Source organism: Leptodactylus fuscus, chromosome 8 (genome assembly GCF_031893055.1).
Source record: "Leptodactylus fuscus isolate aLepFus1 chromosome 8, aLepFus1.hap2, whole genome shotgun sequence".
Lineage (NCBI taxonomy): Eukaryota > Metazoa > Chordata > Amphibia > Anura > Leptodactylidae > Leptodactylus > Leptodactylus fuscus.
Genome location: NC_134272.1, coordinates 2546270 through 2563655, shown reverse-complemented (window position 1 = coordinate 2563655; position 17386 = coordinate 2546270). Strand labels below are relative to the sequence as shown.

Sequence of the window (17386 nt, the reverse complement as noted above, 5' to 3'; positions counted from 1 at the left end):
GACTGTAGATACAACAGATAACACTGTAGATACGATAGATAAGACTGTAGATACGATAGATAAGACTGTAGATACGATAGATAAGACTGTAGATACGATAGATAAGACTGTAGATACGATAACACTGTAGATACGATAGATAAGACTGTAGATATGATAGATAAGACTGTAGACCTGACAGCTCCGCCATTCTCTCCCAGATAAGACAATTCCTGCAGACACTCACGAGTTCTCTCCTCACGCTGAGATTCCTTGAAATATCTGAGTTATATAGAAGGATATATCATCTGAGTCTCGCCATCCGCCCTGCGCCGCGTCTTGTCTATTTCATCTGGAAGACTTCTGACTGTTCAATGCTCAGTATAAAGAATTGTAATATAGAACAAAAGACGTCGGAGAATCTTTCTAACCTCCAGGCCGTAGTCTTAAGGGTTATTTATAATCAGTCTTTGGATAGGAAGGTTTTAGAGATTTATGGCTTACATCAGGTAATAGACGGAGAAAGTACCGGATTTATCACTTTATGGAAGAGGGTTCGGCCAAATATTAGCACAATTTGGGGATTTGTTGTATTTTGCCACACCCTTTCCCTTGAAGCCCGGCCCACTTGTCTAGTAATGAGTTATGATCATTGGACTCGCGGACCATTGAATATAAACCATTGTGTACATTCATTCATTGGCGCCGTCTGCTAAAGGAGAACTGATGGAAAACCCTCTCATGTGAATAAGCCCCTATCCGTCCCTTACATTACCAGTCTTCATTCTCTCTATTTAGTCTTTTATTCTTCATTTATTTGATCCCATCTTTTATTTTGTAGCATTTTATATATATATATATATATATATATATATATACTGTATATAGTCCTGATTAGATTTACACTTGCGTCGCCCCAAAGAAGATCCTACATAGGAGAAGCGAAGGTCAGAAATGTCTATAGACAAATGTCTATTCCTGATATGACATTGCTTGTGCAGAAATTGCTAACGGCGGGGAAATACTTGGCGGAATTATCTATGCTGAAGCGTTGCCTTCCTGCTGCCTATCAATCCGTGTCACCGTCTTTATACTTCTGAATCAGCGCGAGCCCATTATCTTCTGATTCCAGACCTTACACTCGCTCATATTACTTTACTAAAATCACCAATGGATTTCTGGCTTTATTGTTATAAGAAATGTTATTACACAGAAGTCTGAATTGTCACTAGTCCTTCTAGTGGTGTCCTTCTAGTGGGGTCCTTCTAGTGGTCCTTCTAGTGGGGTCCTTCTAGTGGGGTCCTTCTAGTGGTCCTTCTAGGGGGTCCTTCTAGTGGGGTCCTTCTAGTGGGGTCCTTCTAGTGGTCCTTCTAGTGGGGTCCTTCTAGTGGGGTCCTTCTAGTGGGGTCCTTCTAGTGGTCCTTCTAGTGGGGTCCTTCTAGTGGGGTCCTTCTAGTGGTCCTTCTAGGGGGTCCTTCTAGTGGGGTCCTTCTAGTGGGGTCCTTCTAGTGGTCCTTCTAGTGGGGTCCTTCTAGTGGGGTCCTTCTAGTGGGGTCCTTCTAGTGGTCCTTCTAGGGGGTCCTTCTAGTGGTGCTTCTAGTGGTCCTTCTAGGGGTCCTTCTAGGGGTCCTTCTAGGGGTCCTTCTAGTGGGGTCCACAGCTAATACCAGATGGTGGCCCCTCCATGGTGCCGTACAGAATGGCCTGGTCTTTTTTGCTTTCTCCACAGCTTTGATCTCTGATTCTTTGCTCTAATAAATGATTTATCTGGTTATGAAGAATGAAGTTCCTCTGAAGAGGAAAATCCTGCCATAGGTTCTGCCACCCAGTAAGTTCAGGAGCCCGACCATAGCAGGACACATTGTCATTGCCGCGACACAACCTGCCTTTAGGATATTATAGGGTATAGGGTATTCTTGCATTAGGGTATTATTGTAAGCCATGTATATGCCCTTGGTGCCGCTATCCCAGTATAGAGGGATGTATATTCTCTCCGTACTCCCCTGCGAGGGATAGCATGTGGTGTTATCTACGGTAGTATTATAGATTAGGACCCTAAAGACCTTGATCTTTTGTACCTTTTCCGCAGATCGTCCTCGGCTTGGTCTCTTCTGGCCAGTAATCGGTTGTTATTGACTTCAAAGACTGTTTCGATCTGTTCCGGCCAATGAAATACAGCGCTGTTTAACTTCAGGTCATCATCTGCATAAAATACAATAAATGTACAAATATACATAAAATAACATTGTAGGAATTGTATGAAAGAAATGAAGGATCCTTATAGAACATATAGGCTGCCTACTCAATGCACCAGCCTTGAAGGATCTTTCCATGAGCTTACAATGATAAGTTATCTTTAGGACGTGGCTCTGATTCCTGGATGGGACTAAGGTTGTGATAACTTTCCAGGCTGCTGTACACTGCATGGAGCAGTATACTGTACAACTGCAAACAGCTGATCGGTGAGGGTGCCGGGAAGAGGACAACCCAACGTGTTATTACTGATATTAGGTACTCAGCTCCTGGGATAAGCCCTGGTCCGCAGCCGCAACTCCAGATGATGGGACTTCTTCTTCCTATCAGCTGCCGGATCGGATTGTTGCAGATTATCAGGTCATGCTGATCTCAGTCTTATACATACTAATCCTAACCCTGACCTCAGTTTTGTACCTGGGCATCACCCCTGTCTGACCCTTGACCTCCTGTCTACATTCTCACCTCATTCTCTATCCTGGCACATCCTGACCCTTCTCCTGGTGATGTCTCTGTGTCTGGCCTCGCTCTTGCTCCGTCAGCGCCATTGCCACCAATCGCTGACTATTCTGGGGCCTGTGACTTGGAAACATCTCCAGGAAGGTCCACACTCTCCTGTCTGGATTACCAGTGGGGGATGGGGAGATTCCATAATGTTCAGTCCTAGAGACCTAGATAACCCATATCTCCGGTGAGAATCGGAATAATTCTGCTATTTTATGGGAAAAGCTCTCAAGCTTTTATTATAATTTATATGCAAACAGTTTTAGAATATGATAAAATATTTGTAGCTAATCCCATTATCCGAGGCTCTGATGGATTTCCCCGGAGAGAATATACAAGAGGTTTGTTACAGCTTCTGCGGCTTCATGATGCTTGTGCTACTACATATATACAGGATCTTGCTGACACTGCTCCAATATTCTCTCTGCACAGGATTAAATAAGAGCAGAACAAAAAGTACATTAGATTAAAGCAACGGCATAAAATGTGCAGAACCCGAGAGCCTGCTAGTCAGCCAGCCGAAATCTAACCAGGAGAACCCGAGAGCCTGCTAGTCAGCCAGCCGAAATCCAACCAGGAAAACCCGAGAGCCTGCTAGTCAGCCAGCCGAAATCCAACCAGGAGAACCCGAGAGCCTGCTAGTCAGCCAGCCGAAATCTAACCAGGAGAACCCGAGAGCCTGCTAGTCAGCCAGCCGAAATCTAACCAGGAGAACCCGAGAGCCTGCTAGTCAGCCAGCCGAAATCTAACCAGGAGAACCCGAGAGCCTGCTAGTCAGCCAGCCGAAATCCAACCAGGAGAACCCGAGAGCCTGCTAGTCAGCCAGCCGAAATCCAACCAGGAGAACCCGAGAGCCTGCTAGTCAGCCAGCCGAAATCCAACCAGGAGAACCTGAGAGCCTGCTAGTCAGCCAGCCGAAATCCAACCAGGAAAACCCGAGAGCCTGCTAGTCAGCCAGCCGAAATCCAACCAGGAGAACCCGAGAGCCTGCTAGTCAGCCAGCCGAAATCCAACCAGGAGAACCCGAGAGCCTGCTAGTCAGCCAGCCGAAATCCAACCAGGAAAACCCGAGAGCCTGCTAGTCAGCCAGCCGAAATCTAACCAGGAGAACCCGAGAGCCTGCTAGTCAGCCAGCCGAAAACCAACCAGGAGAACCCGAGAGCCTGCTAGTCAGCCAGCCGAAATCTAACCAGGAAAACCCGAGAGCCTGCTAGTCAGCCAGCCGAAATCTAACCAGGAAAACCCGAGAGCCTGCTAGTCAGCCAGCCGAAATCCAACCAGGAGAACCCGAGAGCCTGCTAGTCAGCCAGCCGAAATCCAACCAGGAGAACCCGAGAGCCTGCTAGTCAGCCAGCCAAAAACCAACCAGGAGAACCCGAGAGCCTGCTAGTCAGCCAGCCGAAATCTAACCAGGAGAACCCGAGAGCCTGCTAGTCAGCCAGCCGAAATCCAACCAGGAGAACCTGAGAGCCTGCTAGTCAGCCAGCCGAAATCTAACCAGGAAAACCCGAGAGCCTGCTAGTCAGCCAGCCGAAATCTAACCAGGAAAACCCGAGAGCCTGCTAGTCAGCCAGCCGAAAACCAACCAGGAGAACCTGAGAGCCTGCTAGTCAGCCAGCCGAAATCTAACCAGGAGAACCCGAGAGCCTGCTAGTCAGCCAGCCGAAAACCAACCAGGAGAACCCGAGAGCCTGCTAGTCAGCCAGCCGAAATCTAACCAGGAAAACCCGAGAGCCTGCTAGTCAGCCAGCCGAAATCTAACCAGGAAAACCCGAGAGCCTGCTAGTCAGCCAGCCGAAATCCAACCAGGAGAACCCGAGAGCCTGCTAGTCAGCCAGCCGAAATCCAACCAGGAGAACCCGAGAGCCTGCTAGTCAGCCAGCCGAAAACCAACCAGGAGAACCCGAGAGCCTGCTAGTCAGCCAGCCGAAATCTAACCAGGAGAACCCGAGAGCCTGCTAGTCAGCCAGCCGAAATCCAACCAGGAGAACCTGAGAGCCTGCTAGTCAGCCAGCCGAAATCTAACCAGGAGAACCCGAGAGCCTGCTAGTCAGCCAGCCAAAATCTAACCAGGAGAACCCGAGAGCCTGATAGTCAGCCAGCCGAAATCTAACCAGGAGAACCTGAGAGCCTGCTAGTCAGCCAGCCCGAAATCCAACCAGGAGAACCCGAGAGTCTGCTAGTCAGCCAGCCGAAATCTAACCAGGAGAACCCGAGAGCCTGCTAGTCAGCCAGCCAAAATCTAACCAGGAGAACCCGAGAGCCTGCTAGTCAGCCAGTCGAAATCTAACCAGGAGAACCCGAGAGCCTGCTAGTCAGCCAGCCGAAATCCAACCAGGAGAACCCGAGAGCCTGCTAGTCAGCCAGCCGAAATCTAACCAGGAGAACCCGAGAGCCTGCTAGTCAGCCAGCCGAAAATCAACCAGGAGAACCCGAGAGCCTGCTAGTCAGCCAGCCGAAATCTAACCAGGAGAACCCGAGAGCCTGCTAGTCAGCCATCCGAAATCCAACCAGGAGAACCCAAGAGCCTGCTAGTCAGCCAGCCGAAATCCAACCAGGAGAACCCGAGAGCCTGCTAGTCAGCCAGCCGAAATCCAACCAGGAGAACCCGACAGCCTGCTAGTCAGCCAGCCGAAATCCAACCAGGAAAACCCGAGAGCCTGCTAGTCAGCCAGCCGACATCTAACCATGAGAACCCGAGAGCCCGCTAGTCAGCCAGCCGAAAACCAACTAGGAGAACCCGAGAGCCTGCTAGTCAGCCAGCCGAAATCCAACCAGGAGAACCCGAGAGCCTGCTAGTCAGCCAGCCGAAATCTAACCAGATGAACCCGAGAGCCTGCTAGTCAGCCAGCCGAAATCCAACCAGGAAAACCCGAGAGCCTGCTAGTCAGCCAGCCGAAATCCAACCGGGAGAACCCGAGAGTCTGCTAGTCAGCCAGCCGAAATCTAACCAGGAGAACCCGAGAGCCTGCTAGTCAGCCAGCCGAAATCCAACCAGGAGAACCCGAGAGCCTGCTAGTCAGCCAGCCAAAATCTAACCAGGAGAACCTGAGAGCCTGCTAGTCAGCCAGCCGAAATCTAACCAGGAGAACCTGAGAGCCTGCTAGTCAGCCAGCCGAAATCCAACCAGGAGAACCCGAGAGCCTGCTAGTCAGCCAGCCGAAATCCAACCAGGAGAACCCGAGAGCCTGCTAGTCAGCCAGCCGAAATCCAACCAGGAGAACCCGAGAGCCTGCTAGTCAGCCAGCCGAAATCTAACCAGGAGAACCCGAGAATCTGCTAGTCAGCAAGCCGAAATCTAACCAGGAGAACCCGAGAGCCTGCTAGTCAGCCAGCCGAAATCCAACCAGGAGAACCCAAGAGCCTGCTAGTCAGCCAGCCGAAATCCAACCGGGAGAACCCGAGAGTCTGCTAGTCAGCCAGCCGAAAACTAACCAGGAGAACCCGAGACTTCAGCTATGGAAAATGTCTGAATTTCAGATCTTACATACTATATCTATATATATATATATAACTTTAGATCTTACATACTATACTATACATATATATACTGTATGTACTAGCATCTGCCTGCGACTTCGTCCACGGGTTGGCGGTGGCGCAGAGCCGCTTACAGTTGGTGTATTCGTGGGAGAGAGGTTCCACCGAGCGCCAAGGCGGACCCTTTTCGCTGCTATGGTGGTGTTCTCTCTCCCGCTGCACCTTCTGTCCCCCCCCCCCCCCCGCCCTCTTACCTCCCACAGGTCCCCCATCTTACGGCGCTGCTTGCACCCATCTGTGGGCCATATGATAATATATATATTGATGCATCGGACAGCGGCCGACTAAGTGTTACCTCTGCAATTGATGAAAAAGCAATGTGGTAGAAGAAATAAAAGTATACAGAAAAGTGAAGAATGACAATTGTATACGTATAGATTGTAATGTATATACTCCAAGACAACAGTAAGGAAAGGAGCAGCAGCCGCCACCCAAGAATTGACAGCGAATTCTGTGATATGAAGACTCGTACAACAGGGAGCGAAAGAGAAGCTGCCAAATACAGGCCCTAAAGCATTCTAATGTCATACAGTATATGTAATAAAGAGCAGGGTTATAGCTATATACACTCCTATATATTGTAGTTGTGGATGCGACAACATGCCGAGCTGAGCTGGCTGAGCTGACAACCTCTCATTCCATAACTTTATAGATTTTAATGTATTTCTGCCTAATATAAAAGGACATGGTGGGCTTGTAGGATTATTATCTCCAGCAGGGAAGCCTCAGCCAATAATCCCAAACCCATAAACAGGATTTCTCTTCAATTAAAATACATATATGAATAGTCAAAAATCCTGCGAAGTAAGAATGACTTCAGGAATAGAAGAGGTGATGCTTCCAGATTGCATAGTGATATTCCCATGGCTGACACTTCTGTTCCTGCTTAATACTTACACTGAAGAGTTGCGTAATCCAGAAGAAAGGCCAGTCTGCTCGCAGCCTCGGCAATCTCATCCTTCAGTTTGTAGACAGTGACATCACTTGAGGTCCTCAAGAAATCAGCCAGAGCGACCAGCTGTTCAGTGTCTGCGGGCACCTCGCTGACCCGCTCGGCTATCCTCGTGTACTTCAAACAAATGCTGAAAAGACAAAGTACAGAGAACATTTAGCATGGCCAGATAGTAAGACGTAGGCACTGCTAGTATTGTATCTATATCATGGTAAGTAAGCGGCCATTTTCTCGTGGCCTGTGGGCATGCGCAGTCGGCTCTACCCTAGGCCTAAAGCCTAAAAATTTGACCGCCCGCACCGGAAGAAGACGCGTGAAGAGGCCGTTCCTGAAGAAGATGGAGGCGGCGCTGGAGAGTTCTCTCACACCATTGAGCCCGCCCCCAGTGCTGCGAGAGAACTCATTTGCATACTGACGAAAACTGGCATTTATACCGAACAGCAGCGCGGAGAAGACATCTAAAGGTAGGAGAAGAATAGACTTTCTTAAGGCTATTCCTACAGATCAACGAGAAAAAAAATCAATTTTATTGGTAGAATCCCTTTAAGGAGAACCCTCAATTGTAAAAGTAGCCGGCACAAAGACACGCTGGTTAGCACTGCAGCCTCGCACCTCGGGATTCCCGGGTTCTATTCCATCTTATGTTACATCACATGTATAGCGGTCCTAGTCTGTTCTGGTACTGATAGGTAATAGGTGTGAAGACAAAGATCATGTGCACGAGGCTGAGGACTTCCAGTATACTATGACATGACATTATACCGTGTGTACAGCACTGCGGAGCATGTTGGTGCTATGTAAGCACAAGACAAGCAGAAGTGAATCATCCCGATTTTACGTCTCACCTCTTATTGAGCTCCCGGTTTTCATCCACTTCAAACTGAACAAGACGATCCTTTAGTTTTTGGGCTCTGGCGCAGAGATCCTCATTGAGACGCAAGGCATCCAAACAGAACATGGCGAGGGGGACGGTAACGTGCATGGACGCAATCTCGCCCCGTAACTGGGATAAGTTATTGATTTTCTGTGTATAAGAACCAATGGAAAGGTCTCAGTTAAACTGCTCTGAATATACGAGAAGAGTCACCTCAAGATGTGCAAGGAACAGACAGAAAATCCAACAAGAACGTAAAGTAACAGGAGGACTACAAGTACATGCAAACCTCACGTGTGCGACCTGACATACTACATGTGAGGTATACATAGACCATAGTGATGTACAATTGCTCTTTAGTTTAGTTTATGTATTAAAGGGGTTTTCTGGGCAAAAAGTTTGGTGTTTTTTTTGTTTGTTTGTTTTTAGCGGTTTGTTAGTGTTATTAATGGGTTAAAAGTGCCCCCGTATACATTTAGCAGTGATTTGAGTGATTTCTAGGTGTCTGCTTGTGTCCTGCTCAGTGATAGCCCCTCAGACCCCCCCACACCGGACACAGGAAGACATGTAAGGACTGATGGGGAGGAGGTGGGGGGAGTAACGGTGACGTCCCGGGGTCCATAGCAGAAAATACTACAGGACGGAGATGTATCAGGACCAGTCTCTCTAAGAGAGAGAGAGAGAGAAGATAGATAGATACATAGATAGATAGATAGATAGATAGATAGATAGATAGATAGGAGATAGATAGATAGATAGATAGATAGATAGATAGATAGATAGGAGATAGATAGATAGATAGATAGATAGATAGATAGATAGATAGGAGATAGATAGATAGGAGATAGATAGATAGATAGATAGATAGATAGATAGATAGATAGGAGATAGATAGATAGATAGATAGATAGATAGATAGATAGATAGGAGATAGATAGATAGATAGATAGATAGATAGATAGATAGATAGATAGGAGATAGATAGATAGATAGATAGATAGATAGATGATAGATAGATAGATAGATAGATAGATAGATGATAGATAGATAGATAGATAGATAGATAGATAGATAGGAGATAGATAGATAGATAGATTGATAGAGAGATAGATAGATAGATAGATAGATAGGAGATAGATAGATTGATTGATAGATAGATAGATAGATAGATAGATAGATAGGAGATAGATAGATAGATAGATAGATAGATAGATAAGAGATAGATAGATAGATAGATAGATAGATAGGAGATAGATAGATAGGAGATAGATAGATAGATAGATAGATAGATAGATAGATAGATAGGAGATAGATAGATAGATAGATAGATAGATAGGAGATAGATAGATAGATAGATAGATAGATAGATAGATAGATAGGAGATAGATAGATAGATAGATAGGAGATAGATAGATAGATAGATAGATAGATAGGAGATAGATAGATAGATAGATAGATAGATAGATAGATAGGAGATAGATAGATAGATAGATAGATAGGAGATAGATAGATAGATAGATAGGAGATAGATAGATAGGAGATAGATAGATAGATAGATAGATAGATAGATAGGAGATAGATAGATAGATAGATAGATAGGAGATAGATAGATAGATAGATAGATAGATAGGAGATAGATAGATAGATAGATAGATAGATAGATAGATAGATGATAGATAGATAGATAGATAGGAGATAGATAGATAGATAGATAGATAGATAGATAGATAGATAGGAGATAGATAGATAGATAGATAGATAGATAGATAGGAGATAGATAGATTGATAGATAGATAGATTGATAGATAGATAGATAGATAGATAGATAGATAGATAGGAGATAGATAGATAGATAGATAGATAGATAGATAGATAGGAGATAGATAGATATGAGATAGATAGGAGATAGATAGATAGATAGATAGATAGATAGATAGATAGATAGATAGATAGGAGATAGATAGATAGATAGATAGATAGATAGGAGATAGATAGATAGATAGATAGATAGATAGATAGGAGATAGATAGATAGATAGATAGATAGATAGATAGGAGATAGATAGATAGGAGATAGATAGATAGATAGATAGGAGATAGATAGATAGATAGATAGATAGATAGATAGATAGATAGGAGATAGATAGATAGATAGATAGATGATAGATAGATAGATAGATAGATAGATAGATAGATAGGAGATAGATAGATAGATAGATAGATAGATAGGAGATAGATAGATAGATAGATAGATAGATAGATAGATAGGAGATAGATAGATTGATAGATAGATAGATAGATAGATAGATAGGAGATAGATAGATAGATAGATAGATAGATAGGAGATAGATAGATAGATAGATAGATAGATAGATAGATAGGAGATAGATAGATAGATAGATAGATAGATAGATAGATAGATAGGAGATAGATAGATAGATAGATAGATAGATAGGAGATAGATAGATAGATAGATAGATAGATAGATAGATAGGAGATAGATAGATAGATAGATAGATAGGAGATAGATAGATAGATAGATAGATAGATAGATGATAGATAGATAGATAGATAGATAGATAGATAGGAGATAGATAGATAGATAGATAGATAGATAGATAGGAGATAGATAGATAGATAGATAGATAGATAGATAGGAGATAGATAGATAGATAGATAGATAGATAGGAGATAGATAGATAGATAGATAGGAGATAGATAGATAGATAGATAGATAGATAGATAGGAGATAGATAGATAGATAGATAGATAGATAGATAGATAGATAGGAGATAGATAGATAGATAGATAGATAGATAGATAGATAGATAGATAGATTGATAGATAGATTGATAGATAGATAGATAGATAGATAGATAGATAGGAGATAGATAGAGAGATAGATAGATAGATAGATAGATAGATAGATAGGAGATAGATAGATAGGAGATAGATAGATAGATAGATAGATAGGAGATAGATAGATAGATAGATAGATAGATAGATAGATAGGAGATAGATAGATAGATAGATAGATAGATAGATAGATAGGAGATAGATAGATAGATAGATAGATAGATAGGATAGATAGATAGATAGATAGATAGATAGATAGATAGATAGGAGATAGATAGATAGATAGATAGATAGATAGATAGATAGATAGGAGATAGATAGATAGATAGATAGATAGATAGATTGATAGATAGATTGATAGATAGATAGATAGATAGATAGGAGATAGATAGAGAGATAGATAGATAGATAGATAGATAGATAGATAGATAGGAGATAGATAGATAGATAGATAGATAGATAGATAGATAGGAGATAGATAGATAGATAGATAGATAGATAGATAGATAGGAGATAGATAGATAGATAGATAGGAGATAGATAGATAGATAGATAGATAGATAGATAGATAGGAGATAGATAGATAGATAGATAGATAGATAGGAGATAGATAGATAGATAGATAGATAGATGATAGATAGATAGATAGATAGATAGATAGATAGGAGATAGATAGATAGATAGGTAGATAGATAGGAGATAGATAGATAGATAGATAGATAGATAGGAGATAGATAGATAGATAGATAGATAGATAGGAGATAGATAGATAGATAGATAGATAGATAGATAGGAGATAGATAGATTGATAGATAGATAGATTGATAGATAGATAGATAGATAGATAGATAGATAGGAGATAGATAGATAGATAGATAGGAGATAGATAGATATGAGATAGATAGGAGATAGATAGATAGATAGATAGATAGATAGATAGATAGGAGATAGATAGATTGATAGATAGATAGATAGATAGATAGATAGGAGATAGATAGATAGATAGATAGATAGATAGGAGATAGATAGATAGATAGATAGATAGATAGATAGATAGGAGATAGATAGATAGGAGATAGATAGATAGGAGATAGATAGATAGATAGATAGATAGATAGATAGATAGGAGATAGATAGATAGATAGATGATAGATAGATAGATAGATAGATAGATAGATAGATAGATAGATAGGAGATAGATAGATAGATAGATAGATAGATAGGAGATAGATAGATAGATAGATAGATAGATAGATAGGAGATAGATAGATTGATAGATAGATAGATAGGAGATAGATAGATAGATAGATAGATAGATAGATAGGAGATAGATAGATAGATAGATAGATAGATAGGAGATAGATAGATAGATAGATAGATAGATAGATAGGAGATAGATAGATAGATAGATAGATAGATAGATAGATAGATAGGAGATAGATAGATAGATAGATAGATAGGAGATAGATAGATAGATAGATAGATAGATAGATAGATAGGAGATAGATAGATAGATAGATAGATAGATAGGAGATAGATAGATAGATAGATAGATAGATAGATAGGAGATAGATAGATAGATAGATAGATAGATAGATAGGAGATAGATAGATAGATAGATAGATAGATGATAGATAGATAGATAGGAGATAGATAGATAGATAGATAGATAGATAGATAGATAGATAGGAGATAGATAGATAGATAGATAGATAGATAGATAGATAGGAGATAGATAGATAGATAGATAGATAGATAGATGATAGATAGATAGATAGATAGATAGATAGATAGGAGATAGATAGATAGATAGATAGATAGATAGATAGGAGATAGATAGATAGATAGATAGATAGATAGGAGATAGATAGATAGATAGATAGATAGATAGATAGGAGATAGATAGATAGATAGATAGATAGGAGATAGATAGATAGATAGATAGATAGATAGGAGATAGATAGATAGATAGATAGATAGATAGATAGATGATAGATAGATAGATAGATAGATAGATAGATAGATAGGAGATAGATAGATAGATAGATAGATAGATAGGAGATAGATAGATAGATAGATAGATAGATAGATAGATAGATTGATAGATAGATTGATAGATAGATAGATAGATAGATAGATAGATAGATAGGAGATAGATAGAGAGATAGATAGATAGATAGATAGATAGATAGATAGGAGATAGATAGATAGGAGATAGATAGATAGATAGATAGATAGATAGATAGATAGGAGATAGATAGAGAGATAGATAGATAGATAGATAGATAGATAGGAGATAGATAGATAGATAGATAGATAGATAGGAGATAGATAGATAGATAGATAGATAGATAGATAGATAGATAGATAGATAGGAGATAGATAGATATGAGATAGATAGGAGATAGATAGATAGATAGATAGATAGATAGATAGATAGGAGATAGATAGAGAGATAGATAGATAGATAGATAGATAGATAGATAGGAGATAGATAGATAGATAGATAGATAGATAGATAGATAGGAGATAGATAGATAGATAGATAGATAGATAGGAGATAGATAGATAGATAGATAGATAGATAGATAGGAGATAGATAGATAGATAGATAGATAGATAGATAGATAGGAGATAGATAGATAGGAGATAGATAGATAGATAGATAGATAGATAGATAGGAGATAGATAGATAGATAGATAGATAGATAGATAGATAGATAGATAGATAGATTGATAGATAGATTGATAGATAGATAGATAGATAGATAGATAGATAGATAGGAGATAGATAGAGAGATAGATAGATAGATAGATAGATAGATAGATAGATAGGAGATAGATAGATAGGAGATAGATAGATAGATAGATAGATAGATAGGAGATAGATAGATAGATAGATAGATAGATAGATAGATAGGAGATAGATAGATAGATAGATAGGAGATAGATAGATAGATAGATAGATAGATAGATAGGAGATAGATAGATAGATAGATAGATAGATAGATAGATAGATAGGAGATAGATAGATAGATAGATAGATAGATAGATGATAGATAGATAGATAGATAGATAGGAGATAGATAGATAGATAGATAGATAGATAGATAGGAGATAGATAGATAGATAGATAGATAGATAGATAGGAGATAGATAGATAGATAGATAGATAGGAGATAGATAGATAGATAGATAGATAGATAGATAGAAGATAGATAGATTGATAGATAGATAGATTGATAGATAGATAGATAGATAGATAGATAGGAGATAGATAGATAGATAGATAGATAGATAGATAGATAGATAGATAGATAGGAGATAGATAGATATGAGATAGATAGGAGATAGATAGATAGATAGATAGATAGATAGATAGATAGATAGGAGATAGATAGATTGATAGATAGATAGATAGATAGATAGATAGATAGGAGATAGATAGATAGATAGATAGATAGATAGATAGGAGATAGATAGATAGATAGATAGATAGATAGGAGATAGATAGATAGATAGATAGGAGATAGATAGATAGATAGGAGATAGATAGATAGATAGATAGATAGATAGATAGGAGATAGATAGATAGATGATAGATAGATAGATAGATAGATAGATAGATAGATAGGAGATAGATAGATAGATAGATAGGAGATAGATAGATAGATAGATAGATAGATAGATAGATAGGAGATAGATAGATTGATAGATAGATAGATAGATAGGAGATAGATAGATAGATAGATAGATAGATAGGAGATAGATAGATAGATAGATAGATAGATAGATAGATAGATAGGAGATAGATAGATAGATAGATAGGAGATAGATAGATAGATAGATAGATAGATAGGAGATAGATAGATAGATAGATAGATAGATAGATAGGAGATAGATAGATAGATAGATAGATAGATAGGAGATAGATAGATAGATAGATAGATAGATAGATAGATAGATAGGAGATAGATAGATAGATAGATAGATAGATAGATAGGAGATAGATAGATAGATAGATAGATAGATAGGAGATAGATAGATAGGAGATAGATAGATAGATAGATAGATAGATAGGAGATAGATAGATAGATAGATAGATAGATAGATAGATAGGAGATAGATAGATAGATAGATAGATAGATAGGAGATAGATAGATAGATAGATAGATGATAGATAGATAGATAGATAGATAGATAGATAGATAGATAGATAGGAGATAGATAGACAGATAGATAGATAGATAGATAGGAGATAGATAGATAGATAGATAGATAGATAGATAGGAGATAGATAGATAGATAGATAGATAGATAGATAGATAGATAGGAGATAGATAGATAGATAGATAGATAGATAGGAGATAGATAGATAGATAGATAGATAGATAGATAGGAGATAGATAGATAGATAGATAGATAGGAGATAGATAGATAGATAGATAGATAGATAGATAGATTGATAGATAGATTGATAGATAGATAGATAGATAGATAGGAGATAGATAGAGAGATAGATAGATAGATAGATAGATAGATAGATAGGAGATAGATAGATAGGAGATAGATAGATAGATAGATAGATAGATAGATAGGAGATAGATAGAGAGATAGATAGATAGATAGATAGATAGATAGATAGATAGGAGATAGATAGATAGATAGATAGGAGATAGATAGATAGATAGATAGATAGATAGATAGATAGATAGATAGGAGATAGATAGATATGAGATAGATAGGAGATAGATAGATAGATAGATAGATAGATAGATAGATAGATAGGAGATAGATAGATAGATAGATAGATAGATAGATAGATAGATAGGAGATAGATAGATTGATAGATAGATAGATTGATAGATAGATAGATAGATAGATAGATAGATAGATAGATAGGAGATAGATAGATAGATAGATAGGAGATAGATAGATTGATAGATAGATAGATAGATAGGAGATAGATAGATAGATAGATAGATAGATAGATAGATAGATAGGAGATAGATAGATAGATAGATAGATAGATAGATAGATAGATAGGAGATAGATAGATAGATAGATAGATAGATAGATAGATAGATAGATAGGAGATAGATAGATAGGAGATAGATAGATAGATAGGAGATAGATAGATAGGAGATAGATAGATAGGAGATAGATAGATAGATAGGAGATAGATAGATAGATAGATAGATAGATAGATAGATAGGAGATAGATAGATAGATAGATAGATAGATAGGAGATAGATAGATAGATAGATAGATAGATAGATAGGAGATAGATAGATTGATAGATAGATAGATTGATAGATAGATAGATAGATAGATAGATAGATAGGAGATAGATAGATAGATAGATAGATAGATAGATAGATAGATAGGAGATAGATAGATTGATAGATAGATAGATAGATAGATAGATAGATAGATAGGAGATAGATAGATAGATAGATAGATAGATAGATAGGAGATAGATTGATAGATAGATAGATAGATAGATAGGAGATAGATAGATAGATAGATAGATAGATAGATAGGAGATAGATAGATAGATAGATAGATAGATAGATAGGAGATAGATAGATATGAGATAGATAGGAGATAGATAGATAGATAGATAGATAGATAGATAGATAGATAGGAGATAGATAGATAGATAGATAGATAGATAGATAGATAGATAGATAGGAGATAGATAGATATGAGATAGATAGGAGATAGATAGATAGATAGATAGATAGATAGATAGATAGATAGGAGATAGATAGATAGATAGATAGATAGATAGATAGATAGGAGATAGATAGATAGGAGATAGATAGATAGGAGATAGATAGATAGGAGATAGATAGATAGATAGATAGATAGATAGGAGATAGATAGATTGATAGATAGATAGATTGATAGATAGATAGATAGATAGATAGATAGATAGATAGGAGATAGATAGATAGATAGATAGATAGATAGATAGATAGATAGATAGGAGATAGATAGATATGAGATAGATAGGAGATAGATAGATAGATAAATAGGAGATAGATAGATTGATAGATAGATAGATAGATAGATAGATAGATAGATAGATAGGAGATAGATAGATAGATAGATAGATAGATAGATAGATAGATAGGAGATAGATAGATAGATAGATAGATAGATAGATAGATAGATAGATAGGAGATAGATAGATATGAGATAGATAGGAGATAGATAGATAGATAAATAGGAGATAGATAGATTGATAGATAGATAGATAGATAGATAGATAGATAGATAGATAGGAGATAGATAGATAGATAGATAGATAGATAGGAGATAGATAGATAGATAGATAGATAGATAGATAGGAGATAGATAGATAGGAGATAGATAGATAGGAGATAGATAGATAGATAGATAGATAGATAGATAGATAGGAGA

General features: G+C 38.7%; 1 protein-coding gene across 1 annotated transcript in view; it reads right to left on the bottom strand.

The window, feature by feature from the left end:
- Nucleotides 1–17386, bottom strand: part of DNAH3 (dynein axonemal heavy chain 3) — a 195244-nt gene that overhangs the window by 120679 nt on the left and 57179 nt on the right. The window contains exons 14-16 of the mRNA XM_075284877.1: nucleotides 8074–8252; nucleotides 7174–7358; nucleotides 2058–2181 (exon numbers count right to left, since the gene is read on the bottom strand). Of these exons, the coding sequence (XP_075140978.1) occupies nucleotides 2058–2181; nucleotides 7174–7358; nucleotides 8074–8252 (488 nt within the window). The remainder of the gene's footprint in view (nucleotides 1–2057; nucleotides 2182–7173; nucleotides 7359–8073; nucleotides 8253–17386) is intronic.